At 54.7% G+C, this 23,252-nt stretch overlaps 1 protein-coding gene across 3 annotated transcripts in view; it reads left to right on the forward strand.

The window, feature by feature from the left end:
• OSBP2 (oxysterol binding protein 2) overlaps nt 1-23,252 on the forward strand; it is a gene marked incomplete at both ends in the record, with an annotated part of 121,309 nt that overhangs the window by 64,737 nt on the left and 33,320 nt on the right. For all 3 annotated transcript variants that reach the window (XM_082007847.1, XM_082007848.1, XM_082007849.1), the window contains one exon: nt 22,420-22,670. In XM_082007847.1, coding sequence (XP_081863973.1) covers nt 22,420-22,670 — 251 coding nt within the window. The remainder of the gene's footprint in view (nt 1-22,419; nt 22,671-23,252) is intronic.

The raw sequence follows: 23,252 nt of genomic DNA on the forward strand, positions 1-23,252 counted from the left end.
GGGCAGCCTCTGCAGCCCCGCCAGGCCGAGCTCGTGGGGCAGCGGCGTCCACGGGCAGCCCCGCTTCGCAAAGGGCCGAGCTGGCCGAGCCGCCCCGTTTGCCCGGGGAGCCCTCGCGGTGCAGCCGAGGGCAGGGACCCTTCATTTTCTGTCCGAATGGTGCCCCCTCTGCCCCTTTCCTCTTCGCGCCTCGCAGCCGCGGAGGGGGCTTCCTGCCCACGTGCGCGCGTGGCTCGGTTGGAAGAGGATGCGCCCCAGGGCAGGAGGTGCCGGGGGAGATGGATGCGCTGCCCGGGCGCTGGCGCTGCAGGATTGGTGCCAGAGCGGCTCGGCGCGAGGCAGGAGATGCTCTCCTCCTCGGAGCGAGTTGGCAGCAGCCGCTAACGATGTGGGCTTATTAGCTGTGTCTTAAATACAAACTGGAGTAATTAGGGAGGAAGTGGCCGTCTTGACAGCCTGATGGTGTAATTAGAGACCAGAAACGCGTTTATAGAATTGGAAGGGAGATGAACTTCCAGCTCCGTCCAAACGGTTCTGCAAATAGAGACCCTATGTACAGCAGAAATGGATTTATTTTTTTACTTTTTTACTGACTAGGCGGCACTGGCAGCCAGCACGGCACTTCAGGGGAGAAGATGCTGCATCGAGGTGACTGCCCTTCTCCCTCTCTGTGCTGTTCCCCAGCCAAACCTGGGCTGGGGGCTGCTGACGGGGAAGTGATTCCAGGGGTAAACTGCTGTCGAAGGATTTGTCTCTGCAGTCGTCGCTGCTGTGCTTGTAGCTCCTGGGGGGGCAAAACTGGCTTTACATTCGCTAATCCAGCAGAAGACTAGCCTGGCTGTGGGGAGGAGCGGTGCAGTGTGGTTTGGCAGGTTGTACCGGCTCGTTGCAGGGGCGGACAGACACCGAGGAGCCTCGAAGTGCTCGTTGAGTCCTGGCATGGACTCGGGCAGCGTAGAGGTGGCTTTAACCTGATGTCCATTAGGGTGAAGACGTAGGAGCTCAGTTCTTGAAACCTCCATCCCGTTCCAGGACGGTCACCTACATCATCTCCAGAAGAAAAAACCAGGCTAGGTGACCCCTGAATTTGCAAAATAAAACACGGGCAGGGCACTGTCCCCAGGAAGGAGCTATTGTGTTTGAGCAGATAAAGTTGTCCCAAATGCTGCAAGCCCCGCTGCGCTTCCCTTTGCAATTTGTCTTTCCTGAGCCCCAGGGCAGCCTGGCTGTGACGTCGCTGGAGAAGGATGTCACTTTGTTCACCTTAGGGCGGGATTTTGATGCCAAAAAGGATTTGTCTCCATTTGCACGCAGCAGGAACGGTTGTGTAATGACCAGGCGAGGGAAGTGCCGTGTTGCTCTGCTCCCAGGAGGAAAATGGCTGTGGGACATGGTCACCAAAGGCTTGTGTTGACTCTCAGCCTGCCGTGCCTCGCCGTGTCAGTCTGTCCGGGCTGCTGTGCCGACGTGCCCTGGCAGACTGGCGTGAGGGGAGCGTGGTGGGCAGAGCTGCTCCGGTGTTACCCTTGGGCAGGGAGGAGGAAGCCAACGGGGACTGCTCGAGCATTGAGATGGCTGGGTGTCTTCCCTGGGGGTGTCAGTGTCCCACCCCGAACCAGCCTGGAGGGGAAGCTTGCTTTTCTCTCTATAGTTTGCTTTTAACACCATCATCCCCTCTCCCAAGGAGCCAGTGGCTCCAGGGCTGAACTCTTCTAAGTAAAAACAGGAAAACGCTGCAGCACAGGGCTGGGAAGGTCCCTCCATCACTAAGAGCGGCGTGAACATATTCTCATTGCCTGTTTGTGCTGTGTTCAAGCTGGACGAGGACGTGGTAGGTGGATATTGACAGATATTTCCCATGTAGGCAGCACTGTGACGGACTCTGGGTGTGCTCCTGCGTTCAATAACTCGGGATCAAAACAGAGGACCTCACGCTGGAACAGATAGAAAGGAGCACAGCTGTGAGGACAGACCTGGCACAAGGAGGTGGAGGTGGGAAAGGAGCTAGGAGTAAATACAACCTGGAAGCAAGATTGCCCCCCAGAATGGTGCTGTGTGGTCTGGCGCAGCCTCCCGAAGCCCCTGGGGCGGACACAGTCCCCCCTTCCTCATCTTGCCATGGGACATCAACAGCAACTACGAGATACACTTCTGCTGTCTTTACTGCACAGTTATTTTCTGACAGGACCAGGGATTTGTGAAGACTTTGGAAAAAGCTTTCTGAGCTGTAGGACACAGCGGGGGGAGAGTGGGTTGGGTGGTTTTGTTCTGTTTTGTTTTGCTTTTTGAAGGGAGGGAGAAAACGCTGTCCTTACCTGCAGACCTCCTCGCATCGCTGGGCTGTCTCTTGGCTCTTGCTCCCATTCCTCTGTCTCCTCCAGTTTCTCTGTCTCATTAAATACAGAACTTCTCCCAGGCAGATTCTAAATTTCCAGTAACTTGATGAAACTTGAGTAACTTGAGTTCACGTTGCGCCTGCTCCTCTCTATCCTTCCATAGTCCTTCTGCATCACCCCAGAAGCTTCTGCATCAGTTGACCCAAGAGATGTTGCAGCTCCACCACCACCGGGCCCGCGGCTGGACTCACATTGCGGGGTGGGAGAGAGGGGCAAAGGGAGCAATACTGTCCCTTCTGAGGTCAGCCTGCAGTCAGGAGCACACTGTCGAAGCCCAGCTTTAGCGTGGGGCTGCACGGGGATGTGAGAGGCATGTCGGGAGGTGCTGCATCTCCTGCGGTCTCCTTGTGCAGAGAGCCTGGCATGTCGGCTGGTGCAGTGCCGAAGGAGAGGGGTTCCCACTGAGCTGCGTGGGATCATGTGGGAGCTGCAGAGATCGAGTGGAAGCCAAAGAATAGATGATGACGATTACTGTAATACCTCGTAGACTTTTGGAGCGTGAACTTGCTGTTGCTGAAGGGATCCATGGGGACGTGGAGGTGGCAGGTGCCAGGTGTGGAGCCCACGAATGACGGTCCATCACTCGTGTGGGGCAGAAGGGTTCCCACTGCAGGCGCTCATCAGTGATTATCGAGGAACTACTTAGTGCCTGAACTTTGTTTGAATGACGGAGTCCTGGCAGTGATGGGCTGATCTGTCACCCAGTGGGACTTGATGAACTTACCTTTCCATTTGTAGGAGAAGGGTTGTTTGTCCGTTAATGATTTCTCTTTTGCCCCCCCAAGGGCAATAGTGCTTTGTTGCCTGTCTGCCCTGGTGTGTTTGGGAAGTCTTGTTACCCAGCAAGTGGAAGGAAGGAGGGAAAAGAAGGGAAATGTGTCCCTTAGGCAACTGTGACCAGTGCCACAGTGCCAGCCCGCTCCCAGTGCAAGCACTGGTGTGCCTGTGTGCTGTGCTGTGCCGTGCCGTAGCATCCTCTGACACGTGGTGTTTTAGCCTCTCAAGATGTTTTGCAGAAGTGGGGAAAATAGGTGCTTCCTCCTTGTGCTGCTGCTCTTGGGCATCTTGCGCTGAGCCAGTGTCAGACCAGGACCAGCGCTGCCAGCTTAGCAGCAAGCTGGATGTAATACTGTGCAGCCCGCTAATTAGTATCCGCGGCTTTGCTGTTTGTTGTGATTTAAGAAGGCTTAAATGGTGCTGATAAACTGCAGCTTTTAATCAACAAACATGTAGTCAAGTCAAATACATGTTTTGTTGCATAGGCATTCATCCCGCCTTACCCAGGGGAAGATTACCGGTAATTATTGAAGCTTTGTTAGCAGTTGTTAGCTTGTAAAGGCGTGCGTCCAGTTCACTGGGGTTTGGATCTCTCACGGCGTGTCTCTGAGCCTTCCAGCCCATGGTGAAGTCTCCGATGCTGCGCCCCCGATGCATTCGCTGCTCTTGGTGCAGGTTTGCTATGTACCTCGCTTAAAGTCTCTCACTTTTAGGTGAAATTCTGTGTTTTACTGAAGCTTCACCCTTGCTCCTTCTTGGAAAAATCTTCCCTACAATGTGAAAATCTTTCCTACGAAGGGACTAACAGAAGCTTTGTCTTTCCTTCCAGTTCAAACCCTTAACAAGCCTGTCCCGGCTGCCCGCAGATGGTTGGTGCGCAGGAGGAGGTTAGCGGAGGTGTGTGCTCCGGGGCTTTGCGGGCGTGTGAGTGCTGAAGGACTAGGATTTAAACCCGAAGGCAGAAGCGGTGGGAAGGGGGTGTAAGTCGGTCACCTTTCTGGGGCTGCTTGTGACCTGCTCTCACCCTCCCCGTGCCTGGCTCTCAGTTACACGCTGGGCAGCAGAGCAAAGGGGCTGGGAGAATTCCAGCTCCTGCAGCATCCCTCCCTTTCTGCTGGCATGTCCTGACCTTTGGGGAATTGGAGGAAGGTAGGTAACTTACACCTGCCCCGATCCTCTTACATGCAAGTAAGCTGAGCACAGGCGTCTCAGGCGGATTTAAATGCACACAAGGGCATGCCTTAATGGCAGGGTGTCCAGGATATGCTGTCTGGCAGCTCAGCCTGGATGGCTGTTTCTCCAAAACCTCGGGTGAGTTGAGCTTAGGAGCCTGCAAGGTTGTTGCTGTGCGTAACCCCAGGTCTCAAGGGCGAGGGGCGCTTTAGCTGGTAGGTTTGGGAGAAGGGAGGCTCCAGCGTGTCCTTTCCCGAGCTGCTCCAGGCAGCATCACAGCAGCAGAGATTTTGGGACGAGCTGCCCAGCCCCTGGCGCGCCTGCAGGGGCTGAGCCCCTGTGTCCCAGCAAACCTTCGCTGCCGTTACACTGGTGCCAGCCGTCCGAAACCCCCGGCACTGATGAATTTTGCTGTCGTATGTGTGATCCTGCAGCAGCCGTGGGCTTGACGGGGACGGTGCTACTGCAGCCCTGCAGCCTCTCCCCTGCCTCCGTTTGTGTCGCTGCTCCCCCTCCCCAGGAACAAGGTCCCTTGGCATCTCGTTCTTGTTAGTGAGGAAGGAGAGAGTTGACAGGACTGTAGGAGTGTCCTTTGTACATCTCCCAGTGGTTTCAGTGAGGATGAGGAAGACCCTGGGGCAGGTTGTGTGTTCCCTGCTGATGGGAGACTTCCAGAAAAAAACAACACACTATTGGGGGGGGGGCGGGGAAAAGTAAAAAAGCCATGGACCAGGCTCATCCATGGTGAATCCCCTGGGAGTGGTGCCAGTTTCACCAAGGATGACGCTGTCCTGCGAAGGATGGGAGCTAACTCATCACTCATCACGGTTAGCTGATGTGCCTCTCAAATGCCACCTGGTTCCCAGGTCCCACTGGTGCCACCAGCAGTGCCGCCGCCTTTTGCTGATGGATGTCAGGGGGAGAGGCCAACCCAGATGTGAGCTTCCCTCCTCACACTGCTGAAATCATAGATAGACCTAAGGCTGGAAAATGCTTAAGCTTCATTAAAAATGTATGTTCAGTGACGCACTTAGGAAGACATCCAAGACCTTCGGTGGTTTTCAATAGCTGCGTGCCAGGGTGCCGTTGCCGTTGTCTGGGGAAGAAGAAGGTGTCACCTCACGTCTGCGTTGGTGGTCACTTCTGCGAGTGTCTGCTCTGAAGAAAACTCATTTCCTCCAAAATATCTTGACATTTGAATTTTATGCCATTTCTACATTTCTCCTGGCTTGTTTCAGGCTAAGCAAGCTGCTCATGCCCAGCCCCGTGGCAGTCCGTGCCTGCTCCTGCCCGCAGCCCTTGCAGAGACATGGGGACTTCTTGTTCCCTTGCTCGTGGTGCCACCAAACTGTAGTGGCTCCTCCATTTCGGAGCAGGGGAGCGGTGCAAATTCATAGTAATCACTGGATGCTAAAGGATTTAGTGGTTAAATGGACAGACACAATTAAATAACAAAGTTTATAGATTTTTTTCTGTGCTTTGTTCATCTTTTAGACAACAGCAAATGACTTTTCATTATTTATGATGGCATTTCCGTCTGTGGGGCTTAAGTATTTGCCGGTCTGCTTGGAGACAGCCCCGAAGCCATAGGTAGCGTGAATGCTCCCTGCAGAGTTGCCTTGGGTTATGCGCTGGCTGTGAATTCGGAGTGTGCATAAACATGAGAGGAGGGACGGCTTAGTAAAGTGCAAATTTGTGATGTTCTTCTGGATGTGGGTGTTGTCGGGCCCAGAGACTGAGAGTCGGTCATGGATATTTTTGCTCCTGTGTTGTTGATCTGAATATATCCCATGGAACGATGCTCGGAGGAGATGGACCTCCTGCAAGCTCAGCATCCCAACCATCTCCCAGAAGAGCAAAGCCCTTTGTCACCCAGGGCATGGCTGCCTCCAGGCTTCCTTATCCCAGGGCTTTCTGCCTGGTGGGCTGTGGACCTCATGGAAAAGTAGAAGAGTAATTCGGAGCCTGCAGCGGAGCTGGCAGCCCCGGTGTGGATCCGCTCCATCTAAGGGGGTTTCTGGGCTTGGGCTGAGCCTGACACCTGGAGCATGAGTTTCACTTGGTATTTTTTTAAACGTAAGCATTATCAGGCCTGCCTGAAGTATGGATTTGTTGATCTCAGTTCCCTCTGAGTAATTTAATGATCCAAGAATACCCCAGAGGGAGGATCTTAATGCTACCATCAAACTGCCATGGCGGAGGTGGTGTTGAAAGGGGAACTGGGTACCAGATGTGGGCTGGGGACTCACTCGGCAGCGTTGACATTGTTCCTTCTTTCATAAAATCTGTGGAAGAGGAGCAGCTGGACTTGGGTGGCACACGTGGACTGCTGATTTGGGGTTGGCTTCCTTAGCAAGCTTGGAGCCTGTCTCTGGGCAGTGACCTACAATGTCGGCTTTAATTTAATTTAATAAAGAGCGGTTCCCAGGGAGCTGACAGAGCATCCCAGCGTGTGGCACGCTGTTTTGATCTTCTTAACAGCTTGGAAGATCTCCTCTGTGCTCAGCAAACTCCTTAAGTGATTCGTGAATGAAATTCTGGCACAAAGACCTGTGGTTGTTAAAGGTGCAAAGAAGGAATAGGTCCCCTCTGTGGATGAGGCATCCTCAGACTCAATACAAGGAAGACTTTTTTTTTATGTTGAGGGTGGTGAAGCCCTGGCCCAGGTTGCCCAGAGAGGTGGTAGATGCCCCATCCCTGGGAACATTCAAGATCAAGTTGGGTGGGGGTCTGAGCAACCTGAACTAGCTCATTGCAGGGGACTCTGACCATTAAAAGTACCTTCCAATCCCAACCATTCTGAGATTCTATGATTATAAAGAGAAACGGATGCCTTCAGCAGTTTGAATCCCTGGGGAAAGGGAGGCAGGAGTGTTACGGGAGTTGGGGCGGCAGAAGCCCTTTCGCTATTGCAGAATACCTGCTCGGAGAAACGGGTGCTGGTCAGACCCAACCCCAAAGTGCTCCTCAGGCTTCTCCCAGGAGGACCAAGCAGTTTTGGAGATGTCAGGAATGTGCTGGGAAAATGAGGTCCTGATGGACGGGCTCAGTCCGTCAAGACGGTCTGTAGCAGCATGGCATGCGTCTGCGTGGGCTCTCAGCGAAGACCTTCTCCATCATGGTTCCTGGCACTGGTCCTCTCCCAGCACGGCGTGGCCGTAAACAGGTTTTCATTTTCCTTCCCTGGTGTTAGGTCATCCATAAAGGTTTGGTCGGCTGAAATGTGGCACCCCTTGGAGGCGTGCGGGTCTCCTGCTGGTCTCTCTAGGCTGGAGGCGCTGGGCTCCCCGGGCCCTCAGCGGGCTCGCGAAGGAAACGAGGAGCCGGAAGGCTGTCTGCTTGCCTCCTGCTGTGGTGCAGGGAGCCCCTCGCAGGGAAGCAGCCTGGCCAGTTCTGCAGGCGTGGAGAAAAGCAAAGCCGCTGTCGCTGGGGCCCGCAGTTACCGGTGCCTGCAGACCAGGAGCAGCGTGGCAGAGCTTTGCACCCCGAGCTGTCACTGTTACTGGGAGGTCGGTGCTTGCCTTGTCACCGCTGTTCTGAGCTGTGTAATGAAAAAGCTTCTATTTTTATCAGGCCATTAATACATTTTTTTTTGTCTTCTGGTGATGAGATGTGCAGAGTTGAGCTGCCAATTATCAGATAATGAGCGGTTATTTCTCTATAATCACACCTTCACCACCATTTTTTTTCATTGCTACTCGGAACAGTCCGCAGGGGACAGGAGGGGACCTTTGGCTCTCCAGCGTTTCAACAAAAGCATCAGCTGGGCTCATTTTTATTTTGCCTTGTGTTCCCTGCCAGCTCTGCTCTTTGGGCCCTGTGACTCCAATTTAGCAGGTTTGAGGTCTGGCTCCGTGGTTCTCCCGGTGGCTGCCAGACTTTTTATTCCAATGGAAATGGAGAGCAGGATATTGTAGTCAAAGGACAGAAGAGAAAAAACAACCCAAACCCAAAACCCTCCACCTCCTCCAAAAGCCGGCAAACTGCAATCGCCTTGCAAAGAAAGTCCTCCTGGCTTCTCCTGAGAGAGTTTTGGAAAGCTTTTAAAGAAACCCACTTGAAAGACTTGTGGAAACAGCACTGATACCTGCCCATGTTTCTTCCCATGTATATATGTGTATCTATATATTCCCACACATATATATATATATGCAGGCAAGGGGAGGGTGCTGTCCATCTTGGCAGGATGCAGGTTTAGCTCACCATGTAGCTGACCTCCACAGTCGCTCCTTTTTGCAGGTTGGCTTCCTCGCTGATCTCTAGCTCCGCACCCCCCCCCTTCCAAATGATAAAATCTTGCAAAACGAGGCTGGAAGAAGCCTGTGGAATTCACCTGCCTGCCCAAAGGCAGGATCAGCTCCGTCGGAGCGGTGCTCGCAGACGGTCGCCATTCTGTCCCCGGATGTCCCCGGTGCCGGAGTGCCCTGGTCCCTGCCAGGTGCCCCGCCGGCATCCCTGCCCCTGGGCTGGGGCAGTTGTGCCGGGTACCCGGAGTCGTTGCAAGCTCACGGCTGCTTCCCCCGCCTGTTACGGGCACGGAGAACAGATCAGTCCCTTCCATACTTTATAAAAGTTCTTATTTGGGGGCTGTTAGCATGTCTCCAGTTGATTTTTCTCCCACTTCTGCTAAACCCTGTCCTTTCAGTCTGTCCCTGTTTTCCAGCCCCGGTGCCGTCCTCGCGGGTGTCTCTTTATGGTGCGCATCTGTCTGAGGAGTGCCGTGTCCCAAACCAGGCATAGGCTGTTGGGGACGTACCGGAAATTACATTGTGTGTTGCAGATATGACTTTTCTGTTCCTATAACCCTGAGGTTATTTGCTTTCTTTTAGCTGCCTTTTAAAAGTTCTGCTGTAATTAATATTGGACTTATAACACGCTGTGATTATTGGCTCCTTTTCTGCTAACCAGGCGGTTGCCCAATATCTGTTGGGTTGGTTCTCTCTACTGATGTAGCATGGTATCTTCCGTTTATCACGTCTGTATTTCAGTCTCCGTTTTTCCAATGTCTCCATCTTTGAGTTTAAACCCTCCCTTTTGGTGTGTTTTAAACCCATCTGTATGTCTTTGTAGCCTAACTTACCAGCTTGTTGGAGTAGTTTAGGCGATTGGGTAATCGGAAAATCCTGTATGTGCCGGAAGGAGAGAACGACTGCAATCTAGATGAAGTGCAGCATTTGCTGCTGAGGCTTATTGACTGGTAACATCGTCATTTTCTAATTGCAGCAATAAAATGTTCAATAGCTGGACTGGGAATGCGCAGTAATCGTAATAAAAATACTTTGTGCTTTCCCAGTGCTTTTCTTTCAAGAAACAAGACGTCCTTTATGTGCGTTAATGGACTGGTATTTCCACTCTCCATTCAGGATCGTATTATAATATGTATTTCATAGGCCTCTTTGTTTGCTTCAACTTTCTCATGTCTTGGAAGAAATTCCTTGTGCAGCCTCCTCTCGGGAGCATTTTTCCCTCCAAGGAGGCATCTTCACAGGATCGGCCTCGGTACTTTTGTTTTGGGGTCCCGGCTGCCTTAGACACATACCCCGCTGTAACGGTGTGTATTTGCCTGGTTGCTTTCCTTGAAAGCTGTAATTTGTCCTGGATGTGAGAAAGAGAGATTAACCCCAGCTGCCTTTTATCCCTTTGGTTTTATGTTCATAGTCCCTTCAGTCCTGGGGTGGTGGTTGCTTTCCAACGAAGAAAGCATGACAGGGCCACTTTAAAGCATCACTTCTCCCCTTGGGTTTGGCTCCAACCGGCTGCACCAAACTATTAAGAAAATCACAGTATCAGAAATCAAGAGATAATAGTAACATTTTTTTTTAAATCAAGGTGGAAGAAGTTGCTTATCTTTATTTCAACATGGCATGTTAGAAGAAGGGTCCTGTTTTGTCCAAGCTATTGTCCGAAGAAAGGCTCCAAAAATTTCTAAGCCTGTTTTTGTATCCTACTTATTTTACCTATTAATTTTTAGCCAGATACCCATGTTGGTTTTCCCTTGTTATTCCGACTTAGCATGACATCCGATTGTTAACCAAAAGCAATTACTACAAATGACAAAGTTGCTCTTAGCATAGAGTCGTGGAGTAACAGGTCTGAAGGCACCTCTGGAGGTCTCTAGTTCCTGCGCAACGTCGGGCCAATGTAGATCACGCCACTTGAGTCAGACTTAAATTTCTGCATAACTCATTCATGTCACTTCTCTCCACAGTACTTATGGATTTCAGGCAAATGGGATGGGATATTTTGTGAGGAGCGGTGGTCTTTAAGCTCTGGATTTGTTCTGTGGAGCCCCATTGCCGCGTTGGGGTCCTCCCACCTCGGCTCGCGCCCACCACCTGCTTTCACCAAATGTGACTTCAGGAAATGTCACAGCTTGTCACAAGCAGCCAGTGTTCGCTATTTTTAGGTGTCCACTTGCTTGAACAGCTTTCCATTTGCATTAGCAGGGAGAAGAAATAGCCTTGCCAGGTTGGTGATAATTGCTAAGTGATCACGCAGATTTGGAATGATTTATGAATGATTATTTGCTGAACTGTTGTGATGATTAATTTCCAGCGTAATTCTTTATAACCATGAAAGTACCGCCTGTGCCTGCATCTGCAGATGCTGTGAAAAACCTATCTATCTTTTGGCAGCTAGGCTAGGCTATTAAATATAGATACCCGTTTCCATTTAATATTCATAGCTATTAAAAGTGATGAAAGCAGATGCGTCTTCTAGAGCCAACGTGGAAATTGCTCCAGTTGAGAAGTGACGGGTGATCAACGTTTCCAGCGGATCCGGATAATCCCAGACAGGAAGGGCTGACGCTTCTGCATCAAACCCCTGGTGTCAGCAGGGAGAGTGGCTGACGATGGGATAAATGGGGAATCTCCTAAGGAGGTGGGATTGGTTCCCATGGTATTTACTTGTGGAAACACCTGTAAGGAGCAAGGCTTGGGGTTTTGTCTGGGCTTGCTGCAGCGGAGGTTGGCTTTGGGACTTGCCTGTCCTCATGGACTTCCTCCACTCTGCCTGTGGGAGGAAATGAGGCTTTTACCAAATAAGTGTGATATTTTTCACACGTTTAGATACAAAACTGCTAGACAGTTATGGGAAAAGGCAGGAGAATGTGCACAAGAGGTAGAACTGAGTAGGAGGCTGAGGGTGAAAAATTGCTCTTTACACATTGCATTTTGCAGCTGTGTTGTGTCGGGTCCATGCCGTCCCCATCTCACGTGTGTTTCTTTTCATCATCCCCAAACGTAGCAAACGTGCCGTGATTCCCAGGCACTGGCTCCGGATGGCAGCGGGAGGTAAACTGAGGCAAGGGGGAAGCAGAGTCTGTGACCCACCTCAAGTGGCTGAGCCGGGGGACGGTTTTGGCGTGGGTACGATGGGGCTGTGCCAGGCCGCTCTTGTTTGTAGGAGCGGCTCCTGCGGCTCGTCCCTGGGGCTGCACGTCACACCGCATCGCCCTGAACATCCTCGGACCCATGAGGTCCTTCCCCATCCTCCCGGCCAGGGTTTCCCCCAGCAGCCAGCTCGGGCACCATCCGCGGCAGGACAGGGATTTGATGGCCAGTGCGCTTTTATTCCCCGGGGAGAGGGAAGGAGGAGGTGAGACTTCAGCAGAGATTAATTTAACCTGCGTCAGACATCTGAAAGTCGGATGTCTGAGCGAGTCACACGGGGCTGCCGCTGTCGTCGGAGGAGCGGGCAGCGGCTCCCGAAGCTGCTCCTGCCTCCCACAGCTCCCCGTGGGCAGCGAGGGCTGGGCAATGGATCTAGTGTTCAGCTCCCCCAAATTAGGTGTTGTAGGTGTTGAATGCATCCTCCTTTGCAGAGAAATTTGGGTGCTGAATGCTTGTAGTGACCTGGGGTGGTGATAAACACGTTTCTGAGAACTAAGCCTAGCCTTTCCTTGGTAGAGAGAAAGCTCTGCTTTTTCAGTAGGAAGCCATGTTATCTGCAATGACAATCACGTGCTGGTGGCCTGGAAACGTCAGAAACAGATTGGGTTGGATCAGCTCCTAAAGACAGCAAGGTGGAAGAAGAGCTTTGAGCCACCCATTTCTGTAACCCTCTGAGCTATGGACTGGGGAGGTGTCCAGGGGACACGCTTTAGGTAGTGAAGGTCTTTCCAGTGGACCTCTGGTGACAACTATGGAGAGGGAGCATGGACCGAGGCAGGGCATGGGCTGTGCTGACTTTCCCCTTGGAAACTGTAGTGTCAGGGAAGCTCCCGAATCTCTGCGTCTGCCTTACGTGCCTGTTTTAGCCTGCACGCTCTGCCCGGGCTGGCTGCGGGCAGCCTGCAGTGCCCAGACGGGCAAAATCGTGTCCCAGAGTCACTGCGTGGAAGTGGACGGTAGGAAGGGCATCACATGCTGCGGCACTCCAGAGTGATGGGGAAAACAACCCCTAAATACGTTGCCCATTGGACCTGGGAGAGCACGGCAGCAACAGGTCTGTGCTGTCTTGGTTTGAGAGAAGCTCGTTAGGACTGTGGGCTTCATTAAAAGCACCGATCCTGCTCCACCGTTTGCTTCAGGTTTGCCTTGTGATTCTTTACAAAGCTTCACTGAACCTCCCAGCATCGCTCCAAGGAGCATCGGCACCAGCCGGCCGTACTGAAGCCCATCTCCACGTGGTGTCAGGGATTGCTGATTTACTGCTTCAGCACCCTCTGATGGGTAGGATGAGGTTATTTTGGTGGAGACCAGCTGTGGGCTCTACTGTTGGGAACAGGTGAGCAGTTTGGGCTACGGGTTGGGGCAAGCGGCGTCCTTTCCTTGGTACCTGCCGGCAGCTCGCGCTGTGTGTCAGCAGAGCATCTCGCTGGGATTGCGGTGGTGACTCTGGTGGGCTGGGCAGGTCGCTGCCTACCTGGGGAAAGTGCTTTTCCCTGGCAAGCTGATCCAGCTCAGCTCCTTGCCGATACGGTGGGAAGAGTCACGGGGTTTCTTGCAGCCAGAACACTTGTTGCATGGCTGGTATCATCTTAAGCAGCAGGAATTTTTGGCTTTACTGTCTCTGGCTTTGACTTGCAAGCAGCATGTTGATGAGCTAATTGGGTTTTTATTTGGAAGAAATGATGGAGCTTTATTGCTCTGTCATTTCTCAAGCACGTGAGAGACTTGTCCTCTGTGTTTGCAGTGCAGAACCGCAGCCTTGGCTCTTGGTGATGCCTGTGGTACCAGCCTGGCATGATGCATCATTGGGGAGATGCTCGGGTGCCATGCTGTGCCACGGACAGCCTCCGGTGCCTCCTGCGACCTTGGACGGCACCTTCCTTCCCATGCCCGAGAGAGGAAACTTAGGATGGCCACTTTGTTGAGGCTCTGATAGCTGATGGCTTGCAGCTCCTGCGGTACTCACATCCCTGAGCTTGACCCTGGGTTTGGTGGCCGGTTGGCGGAGGATGTGGCTGGAAGGGGAGGGATGCTGTGCTGCACGTCTGGAGCCAGAGTGCTGTGGAAGTGGGGTATGGCGATGCTCACACGTGTCCTGCATTGGGGAAATGGTCTCTGGGAGTAGGTGAGAAGAGCTGCAGGCACAAGCCAGGAGTACTGTGAACAGTCACTGAGCATCCTGCTCCTGGCCCGTTGTCCTCACCCTGTGCAGCCTTTGCCACCCATGGGGCTGCTCTAAGACTGGCAGGTTGGTCGAGTTCCTTTTTCAGCACAACCAGTGTTGCATTCAAGCAGGTGTACGCAGCAGTCTGTGACTCTGGCCCCGTTTCTGGTTTCTGTTGTTTCCCCTTCCTTTTGCAGAGCTGCATGCTGAATTCTCCCGTGGGTGGCTTGGCCATTTCCACCCCCCGAGTGAGTTCCACCCCCCGAGTGAGCTGATGGAGGAGCAAGCCATGCCTTGCTTCTGGTGGGGTGGTCTTCTGGGTAGTGTGGCATCGCTGCGGGGCTGCAACCAAAAAGCTTTTTCTAGGGACGCCGGGAGCAACCACAGTGGCGTGGTGCTGCGGGGCTGGCGACTCGGGTGCTTCACAACTCGGCTCCCCGCTGGCAAACCTGCATTCTTGGCCCTGACGATAAACAAAAAGGGCAGCTGCTGAGATGCCCCATCTCCACAGCTGGGCTTGGTGGCTTTGGTGGAACCCAGGAATACTATCTTAATTAAAATCGTCAGCGTTCCTTCTATTCCATTACGGTTTTACCTGTGGACAGCGGTACGTGATCTCTTTTCCCTGTCGGTAAATGAGGCCATTTGGATGCTGAGGACGTCTTGCAGCCCACAGTTTGCTTTCAGGTTGCGCGTGGCTCCTTGGCGGGAGCTGGGCATTGCAGAGCTCAGCACCTTGGTGCTGCAGGAGCCAGCCTGGCTTGGCTTCGCTCTGCAGTATCGATCCCATGCTTTCACCCCCTTCATCTGCTCATTCCCCTCTCCTACCAGCAGAAAAGCAGATTTAATTTCTTAAGCAGGGCCAGCCCTGCCTTTAGAGGTTCCAGAGGCTTCGGCGAAGTGTTGGGTGAGCGGCTCGACGTGAAATTCATGGTGATGTAGGAAGGATGAGGACTTTTTCTGGAAGTGAGGAAGCGAAACTCTTCCGCTCACAGGGCGGAGAAGGAAGGTGTGGGATGTAGGAAGAGACCATCTGTGCTGGACCCCGAGGGGAAGGTAAGCGGGGATTAACTGCCTGCCCTAGCCGTGGCATGGTGCCGCATAGCTGCGGTGCTTCTGGCTGGAAACGTCGCAGCCAGACTCCGGGTGCAGTTTGGGAATTTTAGAATAAAAGGTCTAATGCTGAAGCCTTCAATCCCTTTGCTGCCTCCTGGTTTACCCCCCGAAAAGGCGCTTCCCAGCTCTGCTCGTCCCGGGGCAGCGCCGAAACAGCCTGGCTGGGAGCAGCAGCACCCTGGGGTTGCTCCAGGTCTCCCCGATGATTTTGGGGTGGGTGTGCCGCGTGATGGTGCCTCCGGCAGGCACCGTCCGTGTCGCTGGCTTTCCCCCACGGGGAACGCAAAGCCCCGGCGTGTCGCCGGCGTGGGGAAGTGCCTGCCTTGCGCCTCCAGCCAGCAGCTTTTCCACCAGCTCCGGAGAAATTGCAAGCAGTGGGAAATATTTAGCTGAGGGAAGTTTTAGAGGCGGAGAATGGAGGTGTAAAGGGAGCTTCTGCCTTAATGGCCTCCTCGTGGGATGCTGCTCTGGGCGCTGAGGTTTCGTGTTGCTCTCCGGGCTGAGAAACAAGCCCAAAGAGGCTTACGGCCGATAGCTGCTGATCCATTTTACATAGATTAAATAGCATCACAGCTCCAAAAATAATCTTCCTAGCTTACTGGGAGGCTGGCTGTTCCTATAGCAACTGCTTCATGCCAGTGCCTTGCAAATAAAAATCACGACAGATTGCCTGTAAGTTGGTTTGAAAATCAAAACAAAGTATGAGATGGGGAATGAGAGGACGCGGCTTGCAGAGGCTCGTGCTTTTGGGGTGTGTAGTGTGTGCAGAATAAAAGTGTACGTGTTCCTGGAGAGGAGTTTTATTACAAGCTGCTGTTAACGGCGGCGTGTGTCGTATTTGAGCCCTTGGTCGCAGATCTTTCCCACGTGCATCGCGGGCGACAAGAAATGCAGAGCGTAAACCAGCAACCAGCATTTGTAAAACCTTCCTGCTGCAGGAGGGAGAGGAGGATTTTGCAAACCTTGGTAGGTGTTATGTGGGTTACTGTGGTGCCTGGGGGCCAGGCCCGCTCCGCTGCGCCTGCGTGCCGTGGCAGCCCTGCCCGATACTGCGGGTGGAGGGCAAAAGCGGCGTTTTGGGCTTGGGTCGTGCTCCCACACAGCTGATGGCACCTCGCGTGCAGGCTCAGCCCGAAACCTCTGCCTCGGGGCTACCTCTGCCCCGGGGTGCCGGCAGGCATCGCCTCCAAAGGCGCCGGTACCGAGCGGAGCGCCCTGCCGGAGCAGCGCGCAGTCGGTGCAAAGCTCGGCTGCGCATGGGAGAGGGGGATGGATTCAAATCGTCGGTGGTCCCCGTGTGCCCCCCGTGGGCGTGGGGAGGTCTCCGGGGGACACTGAGTTTGGGAAGGGTACAACACCCTGAGGATGCCGTGAAAGCCGGGCTGGCTCGCCCAGGGTACAGGAGCGAGAGGAACCTGAGCGCGCGTGGGGCCGTTTGCTGACGCACGCTTGCTGCCAGCCTTTCCTGATTATCTTCTTGGGTCGCTGTTGTTCGCTGTAGCAGAGCGACACGAATTCTTGCTAAATATCTGTCTTCCCTTACAAACCTGCCCTGTGTTGAGGAGCAGGGTGAGCCGAGGCGCTGCTCTCCAAGGGCGGCCGAGGGGGTGCAGGGCCCACCCGCATCCCAGCTTGAGTGGGGGGTCCCGGGCTGGGCAGCCCCCCCCCCCGGCCAACCCACTGAAGGTTTGCTGCTTTAGGGAGGATCTTCCTTCTGCAGAGAGCAGATGGCAGAGCCGCTGCTGGCAGCACCGGCTGGCGCGCAGCACGGCGGGGGGCGAGGGTCCGGTAGGAACACGGCTGTCCTCCTTCGCAGAAGACTGGACATCCATCACAGAGCTCTTCCCCCTGCAGGGGCAGGGCGTGCTGCGGGCTGCGTTGCAGGGTGGCCTGGCTGGAAGCCGAAAGACTTGATTTTCAGCTGTACTAAAATAGTATTTGTGTCCTTGAAGGGTCTTCCCTGTGTGAAGGGAGCAGGGATGCCTTCCTGGCTCCTGCAGAGCCTCCATGCTTTTTGCTGGTGCTGGGCGCCCAGCGCTGGCCCAGCGCAGCCAGTGGGCATTGCTTTGAGGTTTGATGTGATTTAGGAGCTGCTGGGAGGGAGCTTGGGCTTGTAGCTGGGGATCCAAAAGGGCCAAACTGGTGAAAGGTGTAAGGGCGGTATCCAGAGGCAATGAGCACAGAGCATCCTTCACCTTGGCGAGTCCCTCACCACCCCGGTTCTGGTTCCTCCTCATCCCCTGCGTGTGTTGGAAAACCCTCTTCCGAGCCATCGTGAAAACTCACTTTGGGTTGGGATGCACTCGTTGTGCTGGAAAACTTTGCAGCAGGAGCCTGCTGGGCAGTGCCGTGGCATCCGAGTGTTCCTCACCGCTGCCCTCGTGCCCTCCTTGCTCTGCCAGCTCTCCCATCACACTGGGGCTGGGGTGGGCCAGCGAGGGATGCTGCGCTGCCCTGCCTTGATTTTTCATCTTGTGCGTTGGGAAGTTTACAGCAAAGCCCTGCGGATGTCCCTGGTGTGCTGTGTCCACGCTTGGTCTTGATGAGAAACAGTTTTGCCCTCGACAGGTCTCTTCCAAGTTGAACTTACCGGTCATTGCCAGGGATGGACAAAATAGCTGAGCATTATGTTTTCCCTCTCCCTATCTCCCACGTATTTAGGACTGTGTTTCTCCAGTTTCCAAGAGGGTTTGTGATCTTAAATCACAGCGATTAGGACCCCCCCGGTCGGGAGGCTGCTGAAGTGCTGAGGGGTGTGAGTTTGCCGGGCTGGTTGCAGGTTTGCTTCTGCAAAACACCTGCAGTCTTTGCCCTCCAGTGAGGAGCCCTGGACAGAGTCTCTCTCTGTGGGTATTTCCTGACCTTCAGGGTGTTTTACCAGCCTTAGCAAAGCAAAATCCTTTTATTTTGCTGGCTGACTTTGATACAGATGCACAAATGAGGGAAGGATCCCCAATGCCACGGCGTTTGGCCGTGCTCCAAGCGAAGACCTCCAGGCGATGGCTTGTGGCTGTTCCACCTTTCTGGATGAGTGAATCCTTCATCCTCAGCAATAAGAATAAATGTTGCTGCTGCTCTCTCCTCCAGCACTTTACAAATAATCTTCAGCAGCAACTGCAGGAGTCAGTGGGTCTCGTGCTGCCCAAGATGGGGAAACGAGGGGTTGTCCAGACCCCAGACAGCCTTGTCCTCCGCCCTCCCGGCCGTGCCGCTGGGACAAGCAGGAACGTTCCCGTTGCGGTTCTTGTCCTGGTGGTACCAAGAAACCGGCTGGAAAGCTGGGTGGAGGTGGCGTGGAAGCAGGGCTCCTCTGCTTGGATCTGGGGCTGCTCTTACCAGCAAGCCGTTGGACTGAAGCTGGTGCAGGTCTGAGCGGCTGCTGGTTGCTTGAGGAAATGGAGGGATTTGCGTTTCTGCGTATTTTGGCTCTGGTCGGCTTTCCCTTGAGCTCCCAGGAGAAAGAACTACGGCACCGCTGGTCTTCACACCTCCCTTCCCTGGGCTGGAGAGCGGTGTGCTGCCGGCAGCCTGGCGCTGGAGGGTGCCGAAGTCTCCGGTGAGCGCTGTGCGTGGAGCGAGTGTGGAAGGGTGGAATGGAGGAAACGTGAGGATAATTTAAAAAATAATAAGCACACGCACCGCTCTTTTGCTTTTGATGGTGGTCCCTGGGGGGCTGCGGCTTGCGTTTCCTGGCCCTTTTAGGATGCTTTTCCCAGTGCTGCAGGTGAAGCCAAGACCTCATTCAACATCCCGGCTTTCCCAGAGCCAGGATTTCACAAATAACTATTTTTACGGTCAAAAAACTTCCAGGGATTGAAGTGAGGGATGAGTAGTTTCTGGGGACTCGGTCAATCCTGCTTGGCCCATGCTGGTGCTGCAAGGGCGGTAAGCAGCGGGAGTATTTCAGCATGAGGAGGCGTTTTGGCATTGATCGTGGGTTGGAAACCCATCTTCAGAACCGGCATCGGTGCTTCGCCCCGGTGGGATGGCAGCGAGGTTTGGGTTTGGGCACTTTGCGTCATCGTTTCTGCTTTAACTTGCTCTGATTTGATTGTAGCTTTGACGTTGCATTTCCTTCTTCCTGTGCTTTGGTTTGAGATAATTACAGCAAATTACGTTGCTTGAGATATTTTTTTATTTTACCAGGAGTCACAGCAGCATGAATTGGTCCCAGTCTCCGCCTGTCCCGAGCACTGGGGCTGTGGCTGTGGGGGCAGTGCCGGTTATGGGGATCTGCTGACTGGGGATGGGAGGAAGTAACGAGTTTTCCATCCTCTGCATTGGGTGTGCTTTTGCTCCCGAGGCGGCGTTGCACATCGCTCCCCCGTGGGTGCACCACGACCCTCTAGCCTTAAGATCCCGTTTGAAGTCTGCAGCCTCAGCAGAGGGTCTGACACCCTGTTCCTCCATGTGCACGGGCAAGGAGGAGAAAGGTGGGACCCTGCTGCCCGCACCACCAGCATCCCGGCACGGCAGCCGGTATCTGTGATGAAAACCGAGCTAGCGTGGCTGACTTCTGCTTCTGGTAGGCTTATAAAACGCTGTACTGTATTATAAATTGGCCATTAAAGTTCAGCTTGTTTAGTGATCAGGTGGCCAGGTGCTGTGGGGAGGTGGTTTCCATCCACGTGCCGAGCGCAGGCAGCTCGTGCAGCCCAGGGGAGAGCGCAGATGCGTGCCGGGAGAGCGCAGATGCGTGCCGGGAGAGTGCAGATGATGCGTGCCGGGAGAGAGCCAGCGGCTCTGGGTTGGGAAGCAGGTGGCTCTGGCCAGGCTGAGCTGTATAAACGCCACCGCCGTCCCATGCCCGCCCTGCATGCAGATCGCGTGCCCGAGGTCTGGGCTGTGTTTGGATCGGTGCCGGTGGAGGTGTGTGCCGCCGGGGTGTGCGGCGTCGTGGGACGAGGACAGGGCCCCGGGATGGACCTGCTCACCAGCACGGGGACCTTGCAGCTCGAGAGGAGCCGGTTAACGGCCTGACCGGAGGCGACGGCTGCAGACGGAGCCTTGCACGGTGGGACCCGTTTGCTGAGCAGGAGGTCCGGTGAAAGCTCGTGCTGTATTTGATGGCAGGAGAGAAGCAAGGGAGACGTCAGAGGAGATGGATTCAAGCCTCTGCCCGCGGTTGCCCTGGAAAGCCTCGGGGCGACGGCTCTGAGCAGCAGCGGCGGCGGCGCGGTGTACCTCTCCCGGTGAGCACCGGCGCTGCGCGCTCTGTCCTCCGCTCAGGGCGGTACAACGGCAACATTCAAAGCTGAGGGGGATGTGTGTACAGGGGACCCAGAGCGCCTTTGGGTGCCCTGGCATGAAAGGCGCCGTAGAAGCACTTGAAAAGCAAAGCAGACCTTAGGGAGGCCTTACTTACTTTCCTTACTGGTGGAAAAGTGGCTTTAATTTTCCTGCTAGATCTTTTGAAGTTGGCATGTACAAGATGCCTGTGGTGTAAGCCCATGCCCATCGCCTTGGTACCTCTGTGCAGCCTCCTGGGATGGAGCTCTTCAAATCCTGCATGTTCCCCTTCCCCTGCCCATCTCCTCCACCTCTGCCCGAGATGTCCCTGGTGCCGTTTGTGTTTCCAGGATGCTGGTCCTGTCCCGGAGCGTGGAGCTGTTCCACCCGGCCGTGCAGCTCAGCCGCTGCCCAGCCCTTCAGTGGGCTCGCCTGCCTTGGGAGGGTCTCGGTTGGCTTCCCACGGGTGCTGCGAATGCTGGTGCCTGGTGGATTATTTATTCACTGAGCACCCTTGGTGGCCACAAGCCGCACTTCTCCTGCCTTTTACATTGGACGTTTGTGTGCCGTGGGTGCTTGGGGCTGGGTTGCAGGTGGACCAAATGGTTGCACTGGGACATGCTGCCCTAGTGCTTCATGAGCCGCTCGCATTTTGCTCTGTGTCCTGTTCCCAGCAGGGCTTTAATTTGCTTCTCCCATCGTCCTTGGGCAGCTGGGGTAAATCCTGCTGTGCAGGGTAAGCCTTGTCCCTGAGCTGTCCTTCCTTGTCCCAACTCATCCTTTCTGGGTAGCTTCATAGCCACGAGACCTGGTCCAGCACCGTGCTCTGCTGTGCTGCTCCTTCGATGCCGGGTTGATGGTCCTTTTGTATTATCCAGGTTTCTCTGGCTCTTGGTTTAGAAACACCGCTTCGGTGCTGTTAGGTGAAGAGCACTCTTTCTCTCATTTTCCTTAGCTGGCCCAAGAGTGGCGGAGTTGAGATGAGCGATGGCTGAACATCACTCTCCATATCTACAGCATTTTGAAAGGTTTTACAAATGAACCGGGAATAGAAACCAAGTGCCCACTGATCAGAGAAGTACAGGCTTTTCTCCTTTCCTTGCAGCCCACAAAGGGGATGTGCTACACCCCCGTTACAACTGAGGCATCCCCGAGCTCTGTGCTTTGCAGCATCGCGACATCGCTCAGCCTGGCTGGCTTGGAGGACATCCTTGTCGCACCCCCCCGCCCCAGCTCCCCCAGTCCTGGCAGAGAAGCTGCAGGCAGGTTTTGCTGGTCCCCATCTCTTTTTAATCCAGGAACAGATGATTGAGGGAGGGGAAATGAAGGGGCTGCACTGTGCTGTGCCGCCTTACCGGTTTTTGGGTGCCCCCAGGAAAACCTTGGCTAAACTTTGAACATAAGCCTGGGAGGCAGACCTTGCGCAGGACCTGCTCTGCTCTGGCTTTTTGTGTTTGCTCTGGGCAATGCCGCCTCTCGGAGCCGCTCACCTCCTCTGCCTTCCCCGGGGGAGCAGCGGGATGATCTGAAGAACCGATGCGTTATACTTGTCGCTTGGTTTTGGGTTGGTTTTCTGGTTTTAAGTCACCCAAGAGTTCCGGAGTTGCAGGAATAACAATTTTTGCTGTACCTGAGATGCTGATCACAGAGCTTTCCGCTCTCCGAAGGCGTGATGGTTTTGGGGAAAGGCTGTTATTCTCCCCTGTGTCTTTGCGACCTTTCGCTTGGGTGAAATAGTTTTCCTTGCACAGAGCAGACCTTGCAGAGCCCCCGGGAGGTTCGGTCCCAGTGCAGGGCACGTTGACGCTGTGCCTGGCTCCCGTGGCCATGTGTGGAAGGGGGAGGTTTGGCACGTGGCCCTTCCCCGGTGGCACCAGCACACTGTCCCCGTGCCACCCTACCTCGCTCAGCCTTACAAGCCCTGAACCAAATCCCGGGGGCAGCCATAGGAGCCCTTCGGACGCCTCCTCGGGGTGCTGGGTGACATCCCGAATCGCCTCTCTGCCCCACTCTCTGCTCCCGGGGGACGCGGTGACAAGGACCCCCAGCCCTGGCAGAGCTGCCTGTGCGCGGGAGGAGGCAGGAGGTGCCCCTGCCCGCAGCGCTGGCGGGTTAGTACGGTCCGGGGGTAACCATGGAAACTGTTTGTTCTCCATCCCTCCCTTTGCAGATGACTCCGGCGACGAGGAGCCCGCCTCGCAGTCAGACAAGAGCGAGCTGCACGGCACGTTGAAAACGCTCTCGAGCAAGCTGGAGGATCTGAGCACTTGCAATGACCTGATCGCGAAGCACGGGGCGGCCCTGCAGCGCTCGCTCAGCGAGCTGGAGAACCTGAAGCTGCCGGCTGAGAGCGGCGAGAAGATCAAGGCGGTGAATGAACGGGCCACGCTCTTCCGCATCACCTCCAATGCTATGATCAACGTAAGTGCTGCCGGCCGGGCCGCCGCGGTTGCGAGGAGGCAGAGGAAGAGAAGCGTTTTTCTCCTCCTCTTCCTCCATCGTCTGTCTTCCCTCCGGCACGGCCTCGTTTTCTCCCTGTGCACCGGCTTTCTGCAAGAGCTGTGGGCTGGCTGGTGTCAGCATGGGGCTCGGGCACGGCCGGGGACTCGGCACCGCCGCAAGGGGATGGGAAGTTGGGAAGATGCAGCCCGGGGAGTGGGCATGGGCGCATGTAACCCCTCGAGACACAGATCTGCCACATCCTTACAGTGTCCTTTCCAGGGAGGCTGCTCCAAAATAGGGTATTATGGATGTAAAGTGGAAGCTTGGGGTGCAGAGGGGTTTTTGGCTGTTCCTGGGGGTGGCTTTGTGGCCGGCACAGCAATTTGTTGCCCACTGCAGATTCAGACCCACATGCCTCACTGACTTCCATGAAGCTGCCCTTGTTTTATACGACCGGGGGGTTTAACCCCTCGGGGTCTGAGAGCTGTCTCGTGCTGGCCGTGCTCTCCCAGACCGGTTGGCTGGAGGTCGTGAAGCGTGTGCCAGCACCGGCGCTGCTCC

This window comes from Phaethon aethereus (assembly GCF_964289735.1).
Source record: "Phaethon aethereus genome assembly, chromosome: 17".
Taxonomy (NCBI): Eukaryota; Metazoa; Chordata; class Aves; order Phaethontiformes; family Phaethontidae; genus Phaethon; species Phaethon aethereus.